Raw genomic sequence first — 19,216 nt, forward strand, 5'->3', positions numbered from 1 at the left:
ATACATACTGACACACACGCACACACGCACGCACACACGCACACACGCACACGCACAAACCTTTAAGTAGCCATAAGCAATATATATTATCTCCACCAGGCCTCAGCCTGGAGGGGATCATGTGTTTGGTCACATGTGTGTGTGTGTGTGTGTGTGTGTGTGTGTGTGTGTGTGTGTGTGTGTGTGTGTGTGTGTGTGTGTGTGTGTGTGTGTGTGTGTGTGTGTGTGTGTGTGTGTGTGTGTGTGTGTGTGTGTGGCCTTTTGGGTGTTCAGTCATGTGTTGAATGTGGATGATATTGATTTAAAAATAGGCCCACATTAAAGCAGCACAGTCCTGTGGTTTGGAGACTACCTTTCATGCCATCCATACACTTACAAGGAGCAGCAGATTTTGTCCACCATGTCAACCCCTGACAGCTGACTTCACAGCCAGCACCTTGTGATCCTAGCAGGCTGCCAGTTCCCTCTACTTCAGACAAGTTATGTAACTCTGCGTGAGGGATAAGGGCTGCCCTCAACTCTCTGATCCTGAGGGGCTCATGTCTTTATCATGTCACTTCTCATCCAAGAGGTTCTATTTATGTTGCCTTATTTCATAGATGATGATGATGAAGTCGGAGCTGCATATATTTTCACTGTAAATAATAATACTTGTAATATCTTTCTATGTGTCATAAAAGGCCTCTTTACATGGCAGATTAAAGGAATAGTTTGGCATTTTGGGAACTTTTAAGTCTCTGCTGACAACCATATACTTGTAAGATTGTAAAACACAACTTGTAAAAACAACTTTTTTACTTTTTTAGATTAAAAAAAACAAATAGAACATGATGAATAGTATAATATTGAGGACAGCTGGTAGGTGTTTCCCTTGTTTCCATTCTTTATGCCGGCTAACTAGAGGCTAGCTCTAGCTTGATATTTACAGTAGGAGTGGTGTTAATCTCATAATTTAACTCTTAGCAACAAAATAAATTAGCTTTTGTCCCAAAAAGCTTTTTTTCTGGCTTTCTGTTATTTAAATACTGTTATGATTACAGATATCTGTGTTACACATAGTGGGGGGGAAAAAACTGAGGTTAACGTAATGATCCCTGCAAATCTTCAACCTGCTCTGAACACTTTGTTTTGATGGTTTTTCTACTTTCGGAAGAGCTGAGGTCAGCGTATCATGTGTGCCCATAAACGGGTGTCAGTTCCATAGCTTTGGTTGTTTATTTGATCTTGCGTCGTTTGCGTTTTGCACTCACATATTTCTGAAAAGATTTTGGCTCGAACATGTATGGATATATTGGAAAAGTTTACATTTCATAAGAAAACGTAGTGAAATCCTAATACTATAGTTTGTTTGATTGTTCATAGACGTAGCCTCTGCATCTCGCAGATGTCTGCTGAGAGGTAGCATCCGAGAGCTGACCAATCAGAACAGAGTGGGCCCCTCAGGAGGGACCTTAAATACAAAAACAAATCGTTCACCAAAACTCTACTCATACTCTTTCTCTGCACTGTGTGAAAGCTAATTCCTATTTTTAAAAGCTCCTCATGTTTCCAAGGACGTGTGATGCTTTATCACTTCGAAAGCTCCCTTAAGATGTTGCACATGTTCAAAGAACTTTATTTCCTATAATGGTTACAAATCCGGTGGAAATACAATAAACATTATCAGTTAAAGATGTGCGTCATGTGTATTTTTAGCCAAGTGGGTTAATTTTTGATGAATGCAGTTATTTGTATGTCTGTTTTCCCTTTGACAAACCGCCTTCGCTAGTGTGTTTGCTGGTTTGCACCATGTGTTTTCTCTGACCTTGAACCCCTCCCACCACACACACACACACACAAACCCTGTCCACCAACCCCCCTCCTCTACCGCCATCACTTTACACTTGATCCCTGTGTTGGGGCTCTCTAAGTGTGTGCATGTGCGTGTGTGTGTCGGCTTTGCTGTGAATAACTTCCAGACATGCAGCCAGGAACTCTCATCTGCCAGTGCAACACTATCCGTCCTGTCAATCTTGTTTTATAATTGTAACATTCTCATGTTCTCCGGCCTAGCAGAGAGAAGTTTCCAACATAGTGAGACAGACACACACACAGAAACACAGGATGTCTTTTTTTTGTTCAGTGTGGCTCTCTCTTCACAGCATCTTCAATTCTTCAAAGCTGTCACATTATAATAAAGCTTTTATCGTTCTTTAACCTCAATTCTCTGTTTATATTCACAAATTCAGTCTTTTCTGTCTTGCTCTACACACATTTTTGTATATCTAACAGGTTAGCAGAAGTGATGTTCATCATAATTCAACACACATAATGTGAATATATCAAACATGCTCTAATTAAGACTATATAGTACATTTTGAGGGCTCTTTTTATTACAGTGTTTACTTTTTTATGATTGATAAGCACAAATAGACGCAAAAGAAGTGCTGCTTCTGAGAATGATTCATGCAATGTTTTTTGTATGAAATAGAGACACTTTGCACTTTTATGCATAAAATATAACATAATACAGCTTTTTTCTCTTTTTTGGGGTAGTTCAAACATTTTAGACTAAGAGCTAAATTACAGACTTTACGGTTTGTCTTACGTCTTTCTTTCAAAAGACTATTATCATAATTTGAAGGTTATCAGCTGTAGCAAGATGTCACATCAGTGTTTCAAGTGCAGCCCTGAGCAGCCAATCAGTTGAGTTTCTACCCAAGGACACAACAACGACTAAATGTCCATTGGACATTAAATGTCCGCACGGTGCAAATAAGTTCTTAGCATCCCTTCCTCTCACACACTTAAGAATGATAATTCACTTATAAATTTAATCCTGCAAGGACTTAAAAGAGCTTAAGACAGTGATGTGGGGCATACAGTTATCACAGGGATGGCAGTGACGTCTGCCAACTCATTTATCACCAGATTCTCCTAGCGAGGGAGACCAGATCCAATTACAGAGGTTTCTATGGGCTCAACAATGGCCTGCTATAAATACACTCACAGAGGGTTTTCCACACTCAACAACACACCCACACACACTAAGACTGTTTCACAGATACACAGTGCAGGTACAAATGAATGTGTTTGGATACACTGTGTTCATCACATCATTATTTCTACCTGAAATGATCATAACAGCTTCCTTTAGACACCTTTAGTTTTTTCTTAATCTGAAGCATATAGAGGGATTTAACACTGTGTTGAGATGCTCTGTAAAAAAAAAAAAAAAAGATGAATGTCTATGCACCTATGTGTAGGTGTGTGTGTGTGCATAACAAGGTATATAGGAGCAGGAAGCCCCCACAAAACAACTTCACAAAGTTATTTACAGCTCATCTCATTCTCTCAATAACAGACAAATGCGAACAAACAAACAAACCTATTAACTTTCCTCTGTCTAGAACAATATCCTCTCCAACAATACACACACACACACACACACACACACACAGACACTCACACAAGGGTTCCTGTATGTGCTTCATTTATTTATCCCCATCTGTTTTCAGCAACACACTATAAACAGTGGAGGAAGGAGTACTCATTCTTTTATTGAAGTATAAGTAGCAACTTAAAATACTCCATAACAAATCCTGAATTCAAAATATTACCTGAGAATAAGTATATAAGTAATAACAGAAAAATATACTGTTAGTATCCAGTTAAAGTAGTCATTATGCATAAAAAGCCCCTTTGTCTGTTGTATACTAATTATGCAGTATAATAGTTTACTGAATTATTTTTGCTAATGCATGTGTAAGCAGCATTTAATGTTGTAGTCAGTCAATGTGGAGCTAAATTGTACTTCTTTATCATATTGGGTATTTGCCTGGAGGAAAGAGAAGGAGAAATTTGACACTCACTGCTCTTTAGTCAACTCCAAAAAACTGAGGCGAACATGGTCCCAACTAAAAAGTGTTTTAAACAAGGATGTGGCGGCCAATTAATTAAATGGCTTTTATGCAAGGTTCATAACAGCTCATTTCTTGTGCTCTACATGTATATGACTGTACAAGAATCATCATCAACCAGCATGTACTACAGAGACTGCCCTCATGCACCTGTTGCAGCAATGCCTCTGGCCTGGATGGCATCTCTGGTTTCCTGCTGAAATCATGCAGCAAAGAGATGGCAGAGGCCTAGTGTTCCATCTAATCAGGAATCTTTGGACTTACATAGTGTTCCTTCCATCTGAATATTTCCAATATTCTTAAAAAGCATACTGTAAGACTATGACTATGGAACAGTTGCTTTGACTCCTGTAGTTATGAAATGTTTTGAGAAAATCATCAACCTGAAACTAAAAGTCAAGTCAACTGTTCAGAAGATCCTTTTCAGTTTACTTACAGGTGTAATAGAGTTGTGTGGATGAGACTGTCTCAGCCTTGGTGCATTTTATTTCCAAGCACTTAAAAGATTTTGCTTCTTATGTTTGTCTTTCATTTGTAGATTTTTGTTCAGCGTTTAATACTGTACAGCTCCCTTTATTAGTTAGTTGGATGAGCCGAATGTCCTAAATCTCATTATTCGATGGTACCACTCGTTTTTGACCAACCATAAACAACAGGTCAGAGTACATGGTATTCTTTCAGTACCCTGAATATAAAAGGGTGTGTTCTTTCACCTGAGCTGCCAATCTAAGAACAAACTCTCTAAGATAATAGTCTTTGCCAGTAAAATAGTCAGTTCACCTCAAACCTCTTTGAACCAAATGTTCACTGAGAGGACGAGGAAGAAAGCGAGGAGCATTGTCGCTGACAGCTGTCATCCTCTCTCTGGCCAATTTGAGCTTTTGAGCTCTGGGAGGCGCTACAGAGTTCCTTTGGTAACCAGGAATATTTATAAGAAGTCTTTTATCCCAAGTGCAATTCATATTTGAAACACTTCCAAGTGATCAATATGCACTCAGGAACTGATTTGCACTAGCTTTATACTTCACATATTTTTATGTATGTATGTGTTTCTGTATTTTAAGAATGATTGTATGAAGTTTATGGATTCTGTGGATCTTATGTAATTTCTGTACACTGTGTGTCTGTTATTGGTGAGCCAAAGACATTCTATTCTATTCTATTCTATTCTATACATTAATGAGTTTAGAAGCAGTAACCCTAAAAACTCGTTACATTCTTAAATAATACTGTCATGTTAGGTTCAATGGAGCTTTACTGAAAGTTCAGTCAGGCTCATTGAACAGATCTTTTGCGTGTTAAGGTCTGTAGATTTTTTTTCTAAACCATCTGTCATACCCATCCTTAATGCTTGTTCACTCATAATTTCCAGGCTGTCATTACCATCGTCAATTAAGACATCAGCTGTTCACACCTAACCAATCACACGAAGACACACCTTTATTGTCAGCCTACCATATTGCAGCCATCTTCTTAAATATGTTTTTTCTCCCTTTCTGCTTTAGTGCTTTTATGGTGCCATCACCGCCCAGTCTTTGCAGATGCATCAGTGCTTCATTTCATAAACCTCATCAGCCTGATCAGTCTCAGCAGTCATCAGCTACCACCACCAGTGTCTAGACTCTATGGGGGATTTATTTTCCTGCTGCTCAGGGCTGATGTCCCTCAATTCAAAATATCCCTATAGAGTCTGAGTACCAAAGACTTTTGTCAACACTTAATCAATCATTATCATGTGTATAATAAAGAATTATTTTTGCTTCATTAACGTCTCTCCTGATTGAAATGACGACAGACAGCGACATTATTGGTATTATTTAGAAACACTAAGCCTTGTAGCATGGTGTGACAATAACCACCTGATCATGACTGTCAAAAAGACATGGAGATGGCATTTGACCCTAGAGGAGTGGGTGACCATGGCCCAGTCTTTACCTTGGTGTTTGTATTGACAGCTTGCTGACCTGGAGCACACATGGTAACAGTCTTTGTAGCAGACTTCAGAAAAACGTCTTCACTTCTTGCAGCGACTCAGAGTTCATGGTGTTGATCAGAAATGTATGGCAGTCTTTTATCATGTCTTTGACAGTCAAATTAGATATAGCATCACAGCTTGGTTTAGTCCAAACTAGCCTGACTCACGCAGAGTGCACTGAAAATAATAATAGTAAGACAGCATCCATCCCACAGTCTACTTACGATCAGGCTGTTCTGAATCTCGGGGTCCCAGCTACTGCCATCAGGAAGGAAGTTTAGAGTACCAAAATGTCGATTGAGCAGGTTTAAAAACACTTTTAGCCTTAATTCAATTTTTAAAAAATGTGATTGGTGGCAGATGAAATTAAACCAACACAATTTTTTAAACTTAACTATTGATGATTGACTATTTTCAGTTATAGCATCTTTCTGTACTTTTTTCTATGATATAGGTTTTGTATCTATTTAACATCATTGTATGTTTTCTATGTCTTTAGTACTGTACGTTTTATTTTTATGTTCTTGGAGATGTGGATGGAAGCCTGATTCAAATTTCCTCCAATGTACAACAATAAAGCGAATCTCGAATCTTGAATTTGATCTATAGATGCATCTTATTTTAGAAAGCTCATCACTGTTTTTGTGCAAAATGTGATGATGCAAAAACAGTGGAGAAAAAACAACAAAATGTGCCTCTCAATGGGAGTGAAGTAGAAAAGTCCTAAAAATTGTACTCAAGTAAATGTACTTGAAACACTTTATGAGAGAATGAATTTGTTTTGCTGTACTTTAATAATATTGCTTTCTAATAATATTCACACTGTACTACATGTTCTTTTCTTGAACAAAATGCAGACAAGCAACACCGACCAGCATGTTTGTGCCACAAATCATAATGACTAATGAGTCACAAATTACTGGTCAGAACATGATGTATCGTGTTCGGGGTGTAAGGCTACAGTTTGTTCCTGAAAGCAGAGTGTTGCGTGTCATGGCAGAGGTCAAATGTTAAGGGGCCAATGGCAGCTCCAGATGGTACCTTTCCACTTTTGGAAGAAGAAGGTGCCAGGAAACACCGCCAGATCAAACACTGACATATTGACAGGGGGAGATGTATTTTGAGTTTGGGTTGGGGCAGTGTGAAAGGGTACAGGGTCGGACCTGTCATAGGCATCTGACTATAAAGACTGAAAATCACAATGAGAGTCATAAGTTATGAAACAGTACTTGTCTGCTGTTCACATTACATCTGACTTGGGCGGCACGCTTGCCATTTCATAACATAATGAACATCTCAATGCAAGCTAGCTTTCGTGTTGCCTCCTCCTCTTTTCTACCCTTGTCCCTTTTTTCCACTACGTCTGCCAACACCAAAATCCAGATGACCGGAACGTGGTGTACAGTAGGATCAGGTGTCGAGTGGCTGAATGCAGTCGCTGCTGCAGTCTGCTGTGGCTGAGAGTGGCATGGTGTCGTCTTCCTTTGGTCAGGGGTGTCGCCATCATTAACACCATCTGTGACAAAACAAAACAGACTCAGTGAAAAGGAGATGAAGGACTTTTGTTGTCCTGTTCAATGCTGTATTCTGTAATTTGTCATCTATTCTGTACCCACAACATCTATTGCATGTAAAGCCATCCTGGGAGAGGAATCACTTCTTGGTTGCTCTTCCTGAGGTTTCTTCCACCCCCATTCCCATCTCCCATAGGGACTTTTTCCTTACTGTGCAGACTGTAAGGGAAATTTGAGATTTGTGATATTGGGCTATACAAATAAAATTGACTTGATGAACTACTTTTCATCACTTTTTATCACAGCATTAATATGTAACAAGCTGCAGCACAATATGTGCTGTAAATAAGGTTTAACCTTTGTGTCTTGCACTGCATCAGTTGCCTGGGCAACATTTTCTAGATTTCTCTTAAAGGTCCAGTAATATTCTATATTTCTAAAGAAATCCGAAAACAACAAAACATTGATTCCACACGCTTCTATAACAGGTTCTGTGAGGCTGCCTTGAGCTAAAAACATGGAACGTCAGGGGATCGCCAAGTTATTACCTTTCATTGTGAGTGTCTGTATCAAATGTCACGGCATTACAGGAAATAGTCATTGAGATATTTTAGCCTGGACCTACCAACCGACTGACTGACCAACATTGAGATCATAAGAGCCAATTAAAGCCACTGGCCTGCAGCCTCACTAGTACAATAAATCCACCAATTAAAATAGTTCCCAACAAATTCACTATTTCCTCCTGTTTGTGTAACGATTACTAAAAATGAAGTGTCCAAGACAAGGTGGCCAGCTACTCTAGGAATTACAAAAAATATAATCTCCAGACATTTGCTAAATGGACTGTACTTATATAGCACCTTTCTAGTCTTCTAGAAAGGTGCTCAAAGCACTTTACACTACAAGCCACATTCACCCATTCACACACCATTGGTGGCAAGCTACCATGCAGGGTGCTGGCGCAGCATTTTGGGGTTTAGTATCTTGTCCAAGGACACTTAAACATGTTGACTGGAGGAGCTGAGAGTCAAACGATCAATCCTCAAAGGAGTTGACAAGCGCTACCTCCTGAGCCACAGCAGCTTTTAACTGTTGTTTAAACATTTTTGCAAGTCGATTCCTTCAAATGTACAATACAAAATATTTGTATTTTTCTCACATTATTTGATATTAATTTCAAACAGTAATAACAGCAAAGCAAGAGTGAAACAGAAAGAAACGAAATTCCTGACGAGTCCACATAACCAACAGAAAATATACACTCCATTTCCTAACATGTAAATGAAAGCAGACGGTGGTGTATTCTCCAAAGATTTATTATCAAATATTCTCTGTCTGAATACTTCTGTACCATGTTACGAAAGCCCTGGCATTATGTTCAACGTCCACACTGACGTCCCAGACAAAACATGTATGGTTGGAACACTGTTTGAGGTGCCCTTAGCTGCTCATCTTGTCATCACATCCCACTGTGATTTCTTAAGATCATATTGACATGAAAATACAAAAAAGAGAGAAAAAAACATATTAAAAAAACTGCACAGTTCAGAAGAATGTGGAAGACAGTAGCAGACACTTTTACAAACACGTAGCATCAAAACACATGAAGGATATTTGAATATGTAACAACCCAAGGCAGGAAATCAGTGCATATCAAACATGAAATGTCTGCTTATGCATGTGACTTTTCAAGCATTTTGAGATTTTCCATGCAAATCATAAAGAGGGTTTAGACTTTAGCATCTAATTGTCGATACAAGGAGACTGTGAAATGTGCTTTGACTTAATTTGACTGGACAGCTCTACTGCTGTTATGAATTTCCCTGCCTCAGGAACATGTGAACATTGTAGGTCCTAAACCACCTGTCATCACTCAATGCCCTTTCAGTTGAGCTGTATGAAGTGTGCGTCCAAGTATTGTATGCTCATTATCAAACTGTACTGACACTCGTATGCCTCAGGCACTTCATATCAAAAGCTGGCACAGACATGAAATCACAGTGACCATGAATTTGATTTTTTTTCTCATGTCAGTAAGAAATTGGGCTCACTGTAGGTGATTTGGAATGAAAATTCACTTAGTGTCACTTTGTATGGTTTAAGGATTACGGTTTCACAAAAGGCACTTTCATTTCTTTTCACTTTTCACTGAGCAAGTCTCTTTTTGTTCTTAGAAGTTACGTCAACAGGAACACTGCCAGCATTAACCTTTACAAGGTGTTGCAAGTGGCAGCACAAGAGTTATGGCAGAACATTTTGTTTAGCTTAAGGCAATAAGGTTGTAGCTGGTAGTATCAAAATCAAGAGTAAAATTTGGTCCAAGACCTTCCACAGGATTAGGACTAAAACTATCATTTTGTGATATAAAGAAATCAGTAAATATTTCCCTTTTTGAAAAGTATGACTCCACAGTTCTTTTGAATAAACAGAACACATGAAGCCGTCTGTCACTGTGTGCTAAATATTCCACCATCTCAGCTTCTTAGTGGGATCAAAAAGCAATTTTTAAAACGTGCTTTTTAAAGAGATTAGTGTGTTTCTTTCATTTTAGCTGAGTATGTAACACTGCATCGCATCAAGCCAACTTTCTGTGTCTTTTCAGTTGCATAGCAGGACAACATTCACACATCTAGCACAGCAATACATTTTTACAATTTTCATTTTACAAATGCACACAAAAATATATATAAACTATATCCTGAACTGTTAATACCACTTCAGCTCCATCGATGACAAGTTTCAATGAGCTGAAATTATCTTTATGGTGTCTTATTCCATTCAGGTACCATAATCCATTTTTAAACTTAATGTTACAAAAATAATGGTCAGCTGGTCTTTAGAACAGTCAGACATTTGTCAGCACGCAGGTCATGTGATAGAAGGAGGAGGTGAGGCAGACAAGTTCAACAATAAAACCTCATGTTAGGTGCTCTCCACCTCCTTTGTGTAAATCATTTGTACAATAACGCATTTGTGTTCATTTCTTTTCAGAATGGGAGGGTATCCATGAAGATTTTCTCTACAATCGGTGGAGGGGGAACCAGGTCCTCCAGTTTTAGGTAAAAGATGCGCTGTAGACCCTGTGTACAGAGAGTCCTCAGTTCAGGGAGTTTACCCAGAAGACGAGAAAGATAGCTGGGCTGGATCCGGCTTGTTTCTGATCTGTTTCCACTCACGTGCTCCCTTAAACAGGTAATGAGGTGGTTTTGGAAGTCCTCGACACGTTTGGGCTCTTTGAGGCCGTGGCGATCTAGGTGTAAAAGATGTTATCATGAGATGCTGTCTTACAAATAACTATGAAAATCAAGTGCAAACAGCAAACACAAGGTCTCACCAGTGATAATGACGAGCGCTGCAAGGCAGGAAAACAAGGAGATGTCTAATTTCATGCGGTGAAGGCTCTGGGAGAAATCCATTATGGAGTCGATCCAGTCACCAAAACTGCGAACACACTGCATTCGGTGGAGGACCACGCCATTACAGAAGATCAGCTTGCTCTTCTCTGGATTTGACCTGCATGATTTCAAGCCATGAGTACAGTAAACATACTAGAACATGCACGTCAGACTAATGAAGTAGTGGTTCACATGGCATGTTTTAACTAATAAAGTAAGCCAACCTGTACGCCAGTCGGAGGATGAAGAGCTCAACGAAAGCAGATTCGAGGAGCAGCTCCTGGTCCTCTGTGCAGAAGTCTGTGAATCCTGGGATGGCTTCAGCCCAGGTTTTTATCACATCTAAAGAGCCGGTCAGCAGGTCGTAGAACTGCTGAATATCACCGACATCCTCCTTCTCTGACGGGTTGTCCACTGTCTCCTGATACTGAGGACGAAGAGAAGGGTCAACGCTACAGGAAGGATTTTGTCCACTGTTGTTGCTTTCATTTTACATCTTTTGTTGTTGTAACAGATGTAATCAGTGCAAATGAGACTCTATTTACCTTGGAGTAGTCAAGCTTTTCAATGGTTGGGCTTGAGTCTAAATGTGCCTTGACAAGAGATGTTATGATGTTGACACTGGGGGTCGTGGACGAAGCCTCAACCACAGTCTTGGGTTTGGAGGGCAGACGGCCTCGGCGCCCTTTGAGGCTGTCTGTTCGAACAACTAAGACACGAAGGGAGGAGAAAAAGAGGAGAGGTAGACTTAAAGCACATGTTTGTGACTCTCACGTGGTAGCTGAGCCCCACACTTCAAAAAACAACTGTTGTATCAATATCAGCTTCCCTTTTTCTGCAGCTGGCACTGTAAGGCTCCGGTGACATACTGTATATGTCTGTCATTCCTAGCTTTGGTTTGTCACTACAAACCCTGTTTTCCTGTCGTCATATATTAGTCACTGAAAGCTTTAAGAGAGTCTGACATCGTATTACCTTCTTTGACCATTCCCACTGCAAGACATTTCTGGAAACGGCAGAACTGGCATCGGTTTCTCCTCCTCTTGTCCACTGGACAGTCTTTATTGGCGAGGCACACATACTTTGCATTTTTCTGTACAGTTCGCTGTCAAACAGGGAAAAAATTAAATTACTATGGGTTTATAATCTTATACACATGTGACGCTGTAAATGACAGAAATGTGATTGAATTATGATCTTTTCAATGATTTCCCTTATTATTGGCATATCCAAAAGGCTTCACCTGTTGTGCACATGCATTTCTATAAGGCCTCTCTAGAACAGAATTGCAAAACTCAATTTTAGCCACTGGTGCATTACTGGCCAATACTCAATATGAATGTCCTATATAATATGAATAACTCAGTGGTATAGTCCAACTGATACTGGACTTTTGAGGCTGAAACTGAGAGTTAAAGAAATCTAATTATGATACCAATATATCTGCGCTATATCTACTGTTATATCATCGATTTATTTGTCGGGCTCTACTCAGTAAGAATTAACCTGCAAAATGCTCATCAGTTCGTTACCTTGAAGAAACCTTTGCAGCCCTCACAGGTGCGGACTCCGTAGTGCTGGCAAGATGCGTTGTCGCCACAAACCGCACAGCGGCCCTCACTGGATCCTGGGTTGTGGGTTTTAGGAGATGTCATAACCCCGTCCACTATCCTCGGGCTCTCCAGAAGCCCTTGCTCCAGGGACATGGGGGGACAGGGAAGTGAGGAGACATGCTGCTGAGGAGACAGGAAGAAAGGGTCGTCCTGGCCTGGCTGAGCATCCTGATGCTGCCCCAGGGGAGAGTGCTGCTCTGGCATGGAACTGAAGGTGAAAAAGGAGAGCTGCTGGGCCATGGCAGCCTTATCAGCCACAGATGACGGAGGGGCTGAAGTGTAGGGGCTAAAAGGGGAATCCCACATAGGTGCAGGCTGGGCCTGAAAGCCTGGTGTTGGAGGAGAAGCAGCGGCATACACTGGGCTGCCATAATAGTCAGAGCCACATGACGACAGTGTTTCATCAAGGCAGCTGAGTGCGAAGGAGCCTGGGTAACAGCCATATACCTGGAGGTCATCCAGCTTGAAGGCTTGGTTTTGCATCTGAGAGCTCTCAGCTACCGCAGCATGGCTGAATGAAACCGTAGAGGCTGGAGGAGAGGTGGTAATCTTGCAGGAATAAGCATCAAACTCCCCCATGTAGCCATTTCCTACCAAGGTGTTGATGCTGGGCAATGAAGATGTAGACAGCTGGTCATTTTGGCCACTGATGTCCATCACCAGTTTGGCACTGAGGTCAGTATTCAAGAACTCAGAGCTGAAGTAGCTGTCATGGGGCAGGGATGCATACTGGGTTTGTACACAGGGCATTGCTAGGACAGAGAACAGGAACAATTACCTCTGGTGAAACTTAATCCCAGTATGTAGATGTAACATGAACATTAGGTATTAAATAAGCAAAGAAAAAAAAAAGTATTTTAAAATAAATGTAATGTATCTGTTGTAACAGTCATTTATCTATAGCTGACAACTACAAGTGTAAGTTTTATGGTAACTATTTCAAAAAAGAAGTGAGTTAAATCACTGGCAATAACTTGGGGCTGATAAGTGGTTGAGTGGTAATAGTACAGATAAAGTACAGATGTCCAGGTAAATCAGATATTGCCAGTTATTTAGGCCATATTTTTTGTAATCCTCCCTCTGTAACCACCCAAAACAGTAGCCTACATTAACACTTTGAATGTTACAGTCTCATTTCCCCTGCATGCCATTTCTCCAGCTTTGGGTCCAATCAGTCCTCTGAATGCAGAAGCTGGTGGAGCAGTCAGTTGCTGTCAGATATTGTGTTACTGGCTGTTAATGCTCTGAAAACCTCCTTTAGAGGAGGTGGAGGACAACCATCCTTCACAGGGAGTGTTGCAGATTGTATTTCAGGGTGGGCTGAACGCCAGCTGAAATGGGAAAGGTGGCAAAGCCTGTTTATGTGTGTGGTTGTGCGTTTGTGTGCATGTGTGTGTGTCTATGTGTGTACGACTGGGTGAATGGGCGTGTATTCACAAGCGCTAACTTCCTCTCTTTATTTGGTTTTTCAATACAAAAACGAGAACACCTGATTATCTCAAACTATTTTACTAAACTTATAGGCAGAGCACACTGCTGAGGTGTGAAACAGGAGTTGTATGCCCTATAAATATATCCTACTGTACTGTATACATTTGCTCATATAGGAACAGTAAATTTACTCATAAAACACACAACATGTAAAGTGATAAAGATGAAAACCTGCTAACGTAATCCCTAAATTTCACATTTTACTGGAAAGTAGTTTTTACAGTTGTATCGGCTGTGTCATTAATATCATAAGTCTCTTTAAAGATTACTCTGGGAAATTTACTCTAATCACAAAACATAATAAACTTTCAGAATTAATCATCACATAACAAGAACTAGTTTGCTCCTTGATAGTACATAGACTCAGTTGTCAGTTTATTAGGTACGCCTATTCAAACCTAAAGCAATCTGATACAACATCCCTGCAATAAATCAAACCTTCATGAAGGTTATATTTTTCAGTTTCTGTTTACACTGCTTTAGAGAGGTGTTGATTCAGTTTTATAGTCTTCTCAGAGACAGTAGTTTGTGGTGGTGTTGTGGTGTGTTTCTGTTTACCACATGTTGGCTAATGGACCAACACCTGTCTGAAACATTTTCAACAAAAGCTGAGCATGAAAGCATAGTTTTATTTGCAGAGTGTTGTATTAGACTGCATTAATTTCAGCTAGGTGTAATTAATCCACTTGTTACTGCGTGTATAGTTTTGACTACTACCTGAAGACGCCTTTCTAAACATTATTTTTCATTAAACCATCAAACTAATTTAAGTATAAGGTTGCAAATATGGAATTCCTTTCTTTGCAGTTCTATCAGTCATTGCCCACTATAACATAAATAGTTATTATGAAGCCTAAACAACTAATATTGGCATGAATTTGGCACACTGAGTAATAATACACAAAAAACATGCAGACAAACATCACCTTCACTCACCTGGTTCGTATTAGTATCCGGATTTTGAAGCTTTTCGTTTATTCCATACGAATGAAACAGCTGCATGTCACATCTGCCAGCTGCAACCGGCACACACACTCACTCTAACACACTCACACACACACACACTGGGTCAGATCCGCGCAGACGGACTGCACACAGTTTTTATTTTGGCTGCGTCGAGGAGAAGGCGGGCCCATGCCCAAATATGGCGAAAGGGCGGTGGAACGTTCCGGAGCGCGGGCCAATCAGCGCCGGGTTCGACGCAGACGTTCTTCCGTGTGACGCACGTACGGGATTCCATTGACGCAAGAGCCGGGGGAGCGTGCGTTCTAAATATAATCCAACAGCGGCGCTCACGTGGGGCTATTACTGGATGAAAGTGCTAAAAATAGGTGCAGTTTGGAGGTGCAGAGGTGTTTATGACTGGAAATGTAGATATTATAGACGTTTACAACTGGCAGATGTGGTATCGTTGACAGACCAGGAAAAAAACTGGCGATTTTTGTTTTTGAAGTAGATGTAGAAAAAAAAGAAACATAAACCGTCCTCCAGACATTCCTTAAATAACCTAGGATAATAACACACATCCATTCACCATCTAGATTTAAAATACTTTTTTTATTCATTACACACATTATACATTATTGGAGCACTTTTGACAACCCGCATTGATGTGTCTTCACTAAAGTACATTTTTAAAAGAATTAAACACATCTCTTTTATGGACAAGAGCAATGTCTTAAACTAAAGCATTTTACATATAACAACATATGAAACATTTCTAAAGACTAATAAATAAAATAAAAGTTGATTTGCCAGCTAAAAATTACATAATACATTACAGTCTTTGTTGAACTAACCTGCTCATATGTGTGGTAGCACAATGGCACATTTTAATTGGAGAGATGGATCATCTTTTGGTCTTCTACAAGCCATTTCTTAGTAAGTATTTTGTATATACTTCAATGTGCACACACACACACTGAGCAGAACTTGTTCCTCCTCCAGGTCAGAGTGTGGTGTTAAAGCTGCAGTGTGTAGAATTGAGTGGTTTGAATTCACTTGGCAGAAATGGAATATAATATTCATAAGTAGCTTTAGTAGTAAGTTTTCATTAGTGTTTAATCACCTGAAAATACAAATCATTGTGTTTTTGATACCTTAGAATAAGCCCTTTTTGTCTACACAGGGAGCACGTCCTCTTCCACAGAGCTCACCATGTTGCACGCCATTTTAGATCGATAGAATAGAATAGAATAGAATAGAATAGATCCTTTATTGTCATTGTCACAAGTACAACGACATCTTAAAGTGCTCACCAGTCAGTGCATCATTCATAAATAAAAAAAACAAAAATAGAAATAAAGAAAAATGAAAGAAAAAGATAATCAATAAATACTATATATAAAAACAGCCCAAGTATACCCACATACGGTTACATCCTGTCATTGCACAGCCCTATTGCATTCAGTTGTAAACAGTATCAATTAGCAGTGTTGAGTGTAGTAATAGCTGAAGGATAAAAACTGTATTTGAATCTGTTTTTCCTTGTTTTAACTGATCTGAATTGTCTGCCTGATGGCAACAGTTCAAACAGAGAGTGTCCAGGGTAAGAAAGGGTCCTTTACAATGTTCTGTGCTTTTTTGATGCAACGGGAACTGTGTAGTTTTTCCAGTGTGGGGAGAGGTAGATAGATAGATAGATAGATGACAGATTACAGTAGTCCAGAATAGATGAATCAAATACTGGCTCTAGAGAGGGCCTTTTGAGTTTTTCATGAATTTCACAGCAGCTGTAGGTTGACCTACATGTTTTGAAGGGGAGGGTTAGGGGAGGGATATTCAGTTTCTAGCAATCTGCAACCTCACCACTATAGATGGCACTACTACACACTGCACCTTTAATATAAGTAGCATCACCATATGATATTCATCATATTGTCATTGTGTTTTATTTTGACCTTGGTAATATAATCAAAATGTATGAAAAATGTCAAAATGTATGATCTATTATGAAGCATTCATTTGTGATACACAATCTAAAAAACGTGATTTTGAGCATCTACATTATAGCTTTAATGATGATGATGATGATGATGATGATAGATAGATACTTTATTGATCCCATTGGGAAATTCAGGTATCTCGCAGCTCACAGTCCATACATACATTCACACATTCATAAATACACATAGGTACATACATAACAAAAGGCAAACAGATAATAACCAACCACTAAGTTAAAATCTTAAAATAGTAAAGAGAGATAAAAAATGTGATCATTTATGATAGAAAGTGTGTGTAGTGCAGAATAATAAATAATAAACGTCCATGTTAAAGTGCCCGGTGCCGGTGTCGGGATAAAGGGGTGGGGTATGGAATGGGCCCCAGTCAGGAGCCCCTGCCCTCAACTGAGGCAATAATTGAAAGTCCAGACAAGCTACTAAAACTTTAATATTTTTACAGTGTTTTCTTGACTTTGTATTTATATGTTGTGTTTAAGTGCTTGTGTTTCATCCCATGTTTCTGTTCCGGATTTTATTGGAAGATTTAGCACTTTTTGAATGATTATGGATTAAACACTTCAATAATTGCATAAATTGCATAATGGACGATTATCACGAGAAAATCCCTTCCAAACAGAAGTCCCTCCAATCCAGACAGATTGCCTACTTTCTGTCTTTCAACATAATTAATCCTCTGGGCCGCGGGAACAAAGATCTTTTTCCTGACCCAGGAAATACAATACAATGACTCACACTTTGAACGCGAGAGATGTGAAATGACAGCTCACTTTATACTGCAATGTCATCTGCAGGTCATTTGCACTATGGATGTCACAGTCACAGCTGCAAATGTCTATTAGTCAGCAACAATAACCTAATACCCCTTATGTCACAACTTTTCCACAACAACTAAGAAAAAGAACAACGCACACTTGAGCCCTCTCAGGGGAACCCTGAGTGTGATCTAATTTCTTTTTTTAAGTATAAAAAAAGTGAGAGTTAATAGTCATCGTGAGAGGAAGTGGAGATTTTCCCTGGAAGAAGGAAGAAAATATGACTGCCTGCACCAGCCTGGAGATAAAGGAGTTATTTACAGGGGTCTTAGTATCCTGTTGGGGTGTGTGTGAGATATATAAAATAACAAACAGATAGATTAGACACACACTTTTTGTCTCTTTCACAAAGCACACAGTAGACACGTATACATTCACAGACAAAAGGGCACACGTATAATATTACACTTTTGTCTGGTTAAATACTAAATAACTGAATATATAGCTACAGCATGTCGTGCGGCTCAGTCCAATTTAAGCCTCTGGAATGTTTAACCAAACATTATGAACAGGTTTACTGAAAACTATGTATGACTGCAATATAAATATATAACACAAGGTTTTTTTTGGCAGCATTTGTACAGTAGTGATTAACTGTGATCATTGTGGTGTGGCAGTACACACCTCCTTGAATTGCTGCCAAACTGTCAGCGTCAGAGAAGTTCACACCCCACCATCCCCTAAAGGCAGAACAGCCCGTTTTATTTCAGTGTGCATAAATTATGCAATATCTTGTCGTAAAACTACACACAGTGTGCTTGCTGCATTGTTGTTTATGAAAGGTTGTGTTGAGTGGTGAAATATTCTTCAATTTAGGATGCTTATGCACCTAAAAACAATTACAATTTCTTAAGTGTCATTTTTCTTAAGTGGGTCAGGGTGATTTATTCTGTTTTCCTTTCCTTTCTGTTTTATTTTTTTTCCATTTGTACTCATGACAGGTTCAAATATTCTTTCTTCATGTGAAAAAGGTCTTTTCTGATTGATAGTAAACAATTTGACTTGTAAGATGGAAACAGCAAGGTTATCAAGTTTACAGACAAACCAGAATAGACATGCCCTATTGTCTATTTATTCCCCCGCCTCACCCCAAAACAAGACAAACGTCTGATCCAAAATGCGCTGTCTTGTTGAGACTGATCCACATAATCTGTTTATATTCAAAACAAAGCAAGAAATTATATCTGAGTCATTACCTCACTCGGTGATGTAATTAGTGAAACATACAAAAATGTTGCAGGTAATTTACTTGAAGTGTACAATAACTCAAACACAGAGTATCACGCAATTGGAGTCATATGCAAGAGGGAGGAGGAAATCACTTTTTAAGTACTTCAATAGCATAAGATTTGTATGATCTTTCATTTTCCTCGACCGTCCCGTGTGTCAGTCCCCCTCTCAAAAGATGTCTGCTACATCCCTCCCAATATTCACACAACATGCCATCTAAAATAAATTGCAGAAAAATGTTGTTTTGCCGAAACTCCACCAGAATCTGTTACACTTTTTTTCACTAACTGTGGATTAGTCCTCCTCCTTTCCCTCCCA

At 39.4% G+C, this 19,216-nt stretch overlaps 1 protein-coding gene across 1 annotated transcript; it reads right to left on the bottom strand.

Moving 5' to 3' along the window:
* Nucleotides 1-8,697: 8,697 nt before the first annotated feature.
* LOC133977347 (probable nuclear hormone receptor HR38) lies at nucleotides 8,698-14,942 on the bottom strand. The gene is made up of 7 exons (XM_062415468.1): nucleotides 14,827-14,942; nucleotides 12,319-13,151; nucleotides 11,762-11,891; nucleotides 11,332-11,495; nucleotides 11,011-11,213; nucleotides 10,726-10,904; nucleotides 8,698-10,641 (listed from the first exon to the last, which is right to left on the bottom strand). The coding sequence occupies exons 2-7, from the start codon at nucleotides 13,147-13,149 to the stop codon at nucleotides 10,379-10,381; spliced, it is 1,770 nt and encodes a 589-aa protein (XP_062271452.1). The 5' UTR covers nucleotides 13,150-13,151; nucleotides 14,827-14,942; the 3' UTR covers nucleotides 8,698-10,378.
* Nucleotides 14,943-19,216: the final 4,274 nt, after the last annotated feature.

This window comes from Scomber scombrus, chromosome 3 (assembly GCF_963691925.1).
Source record: "Scomber scombrus chromosome 3, fScoSco1.1, whole genome shotgun sequence".
NCBI classification, from domain to species: Eukaryota; Metazoa; Chordata; class Actinopteri; order Scombriformes; family Scombridae; genus Scomber; species Scomber scombrus.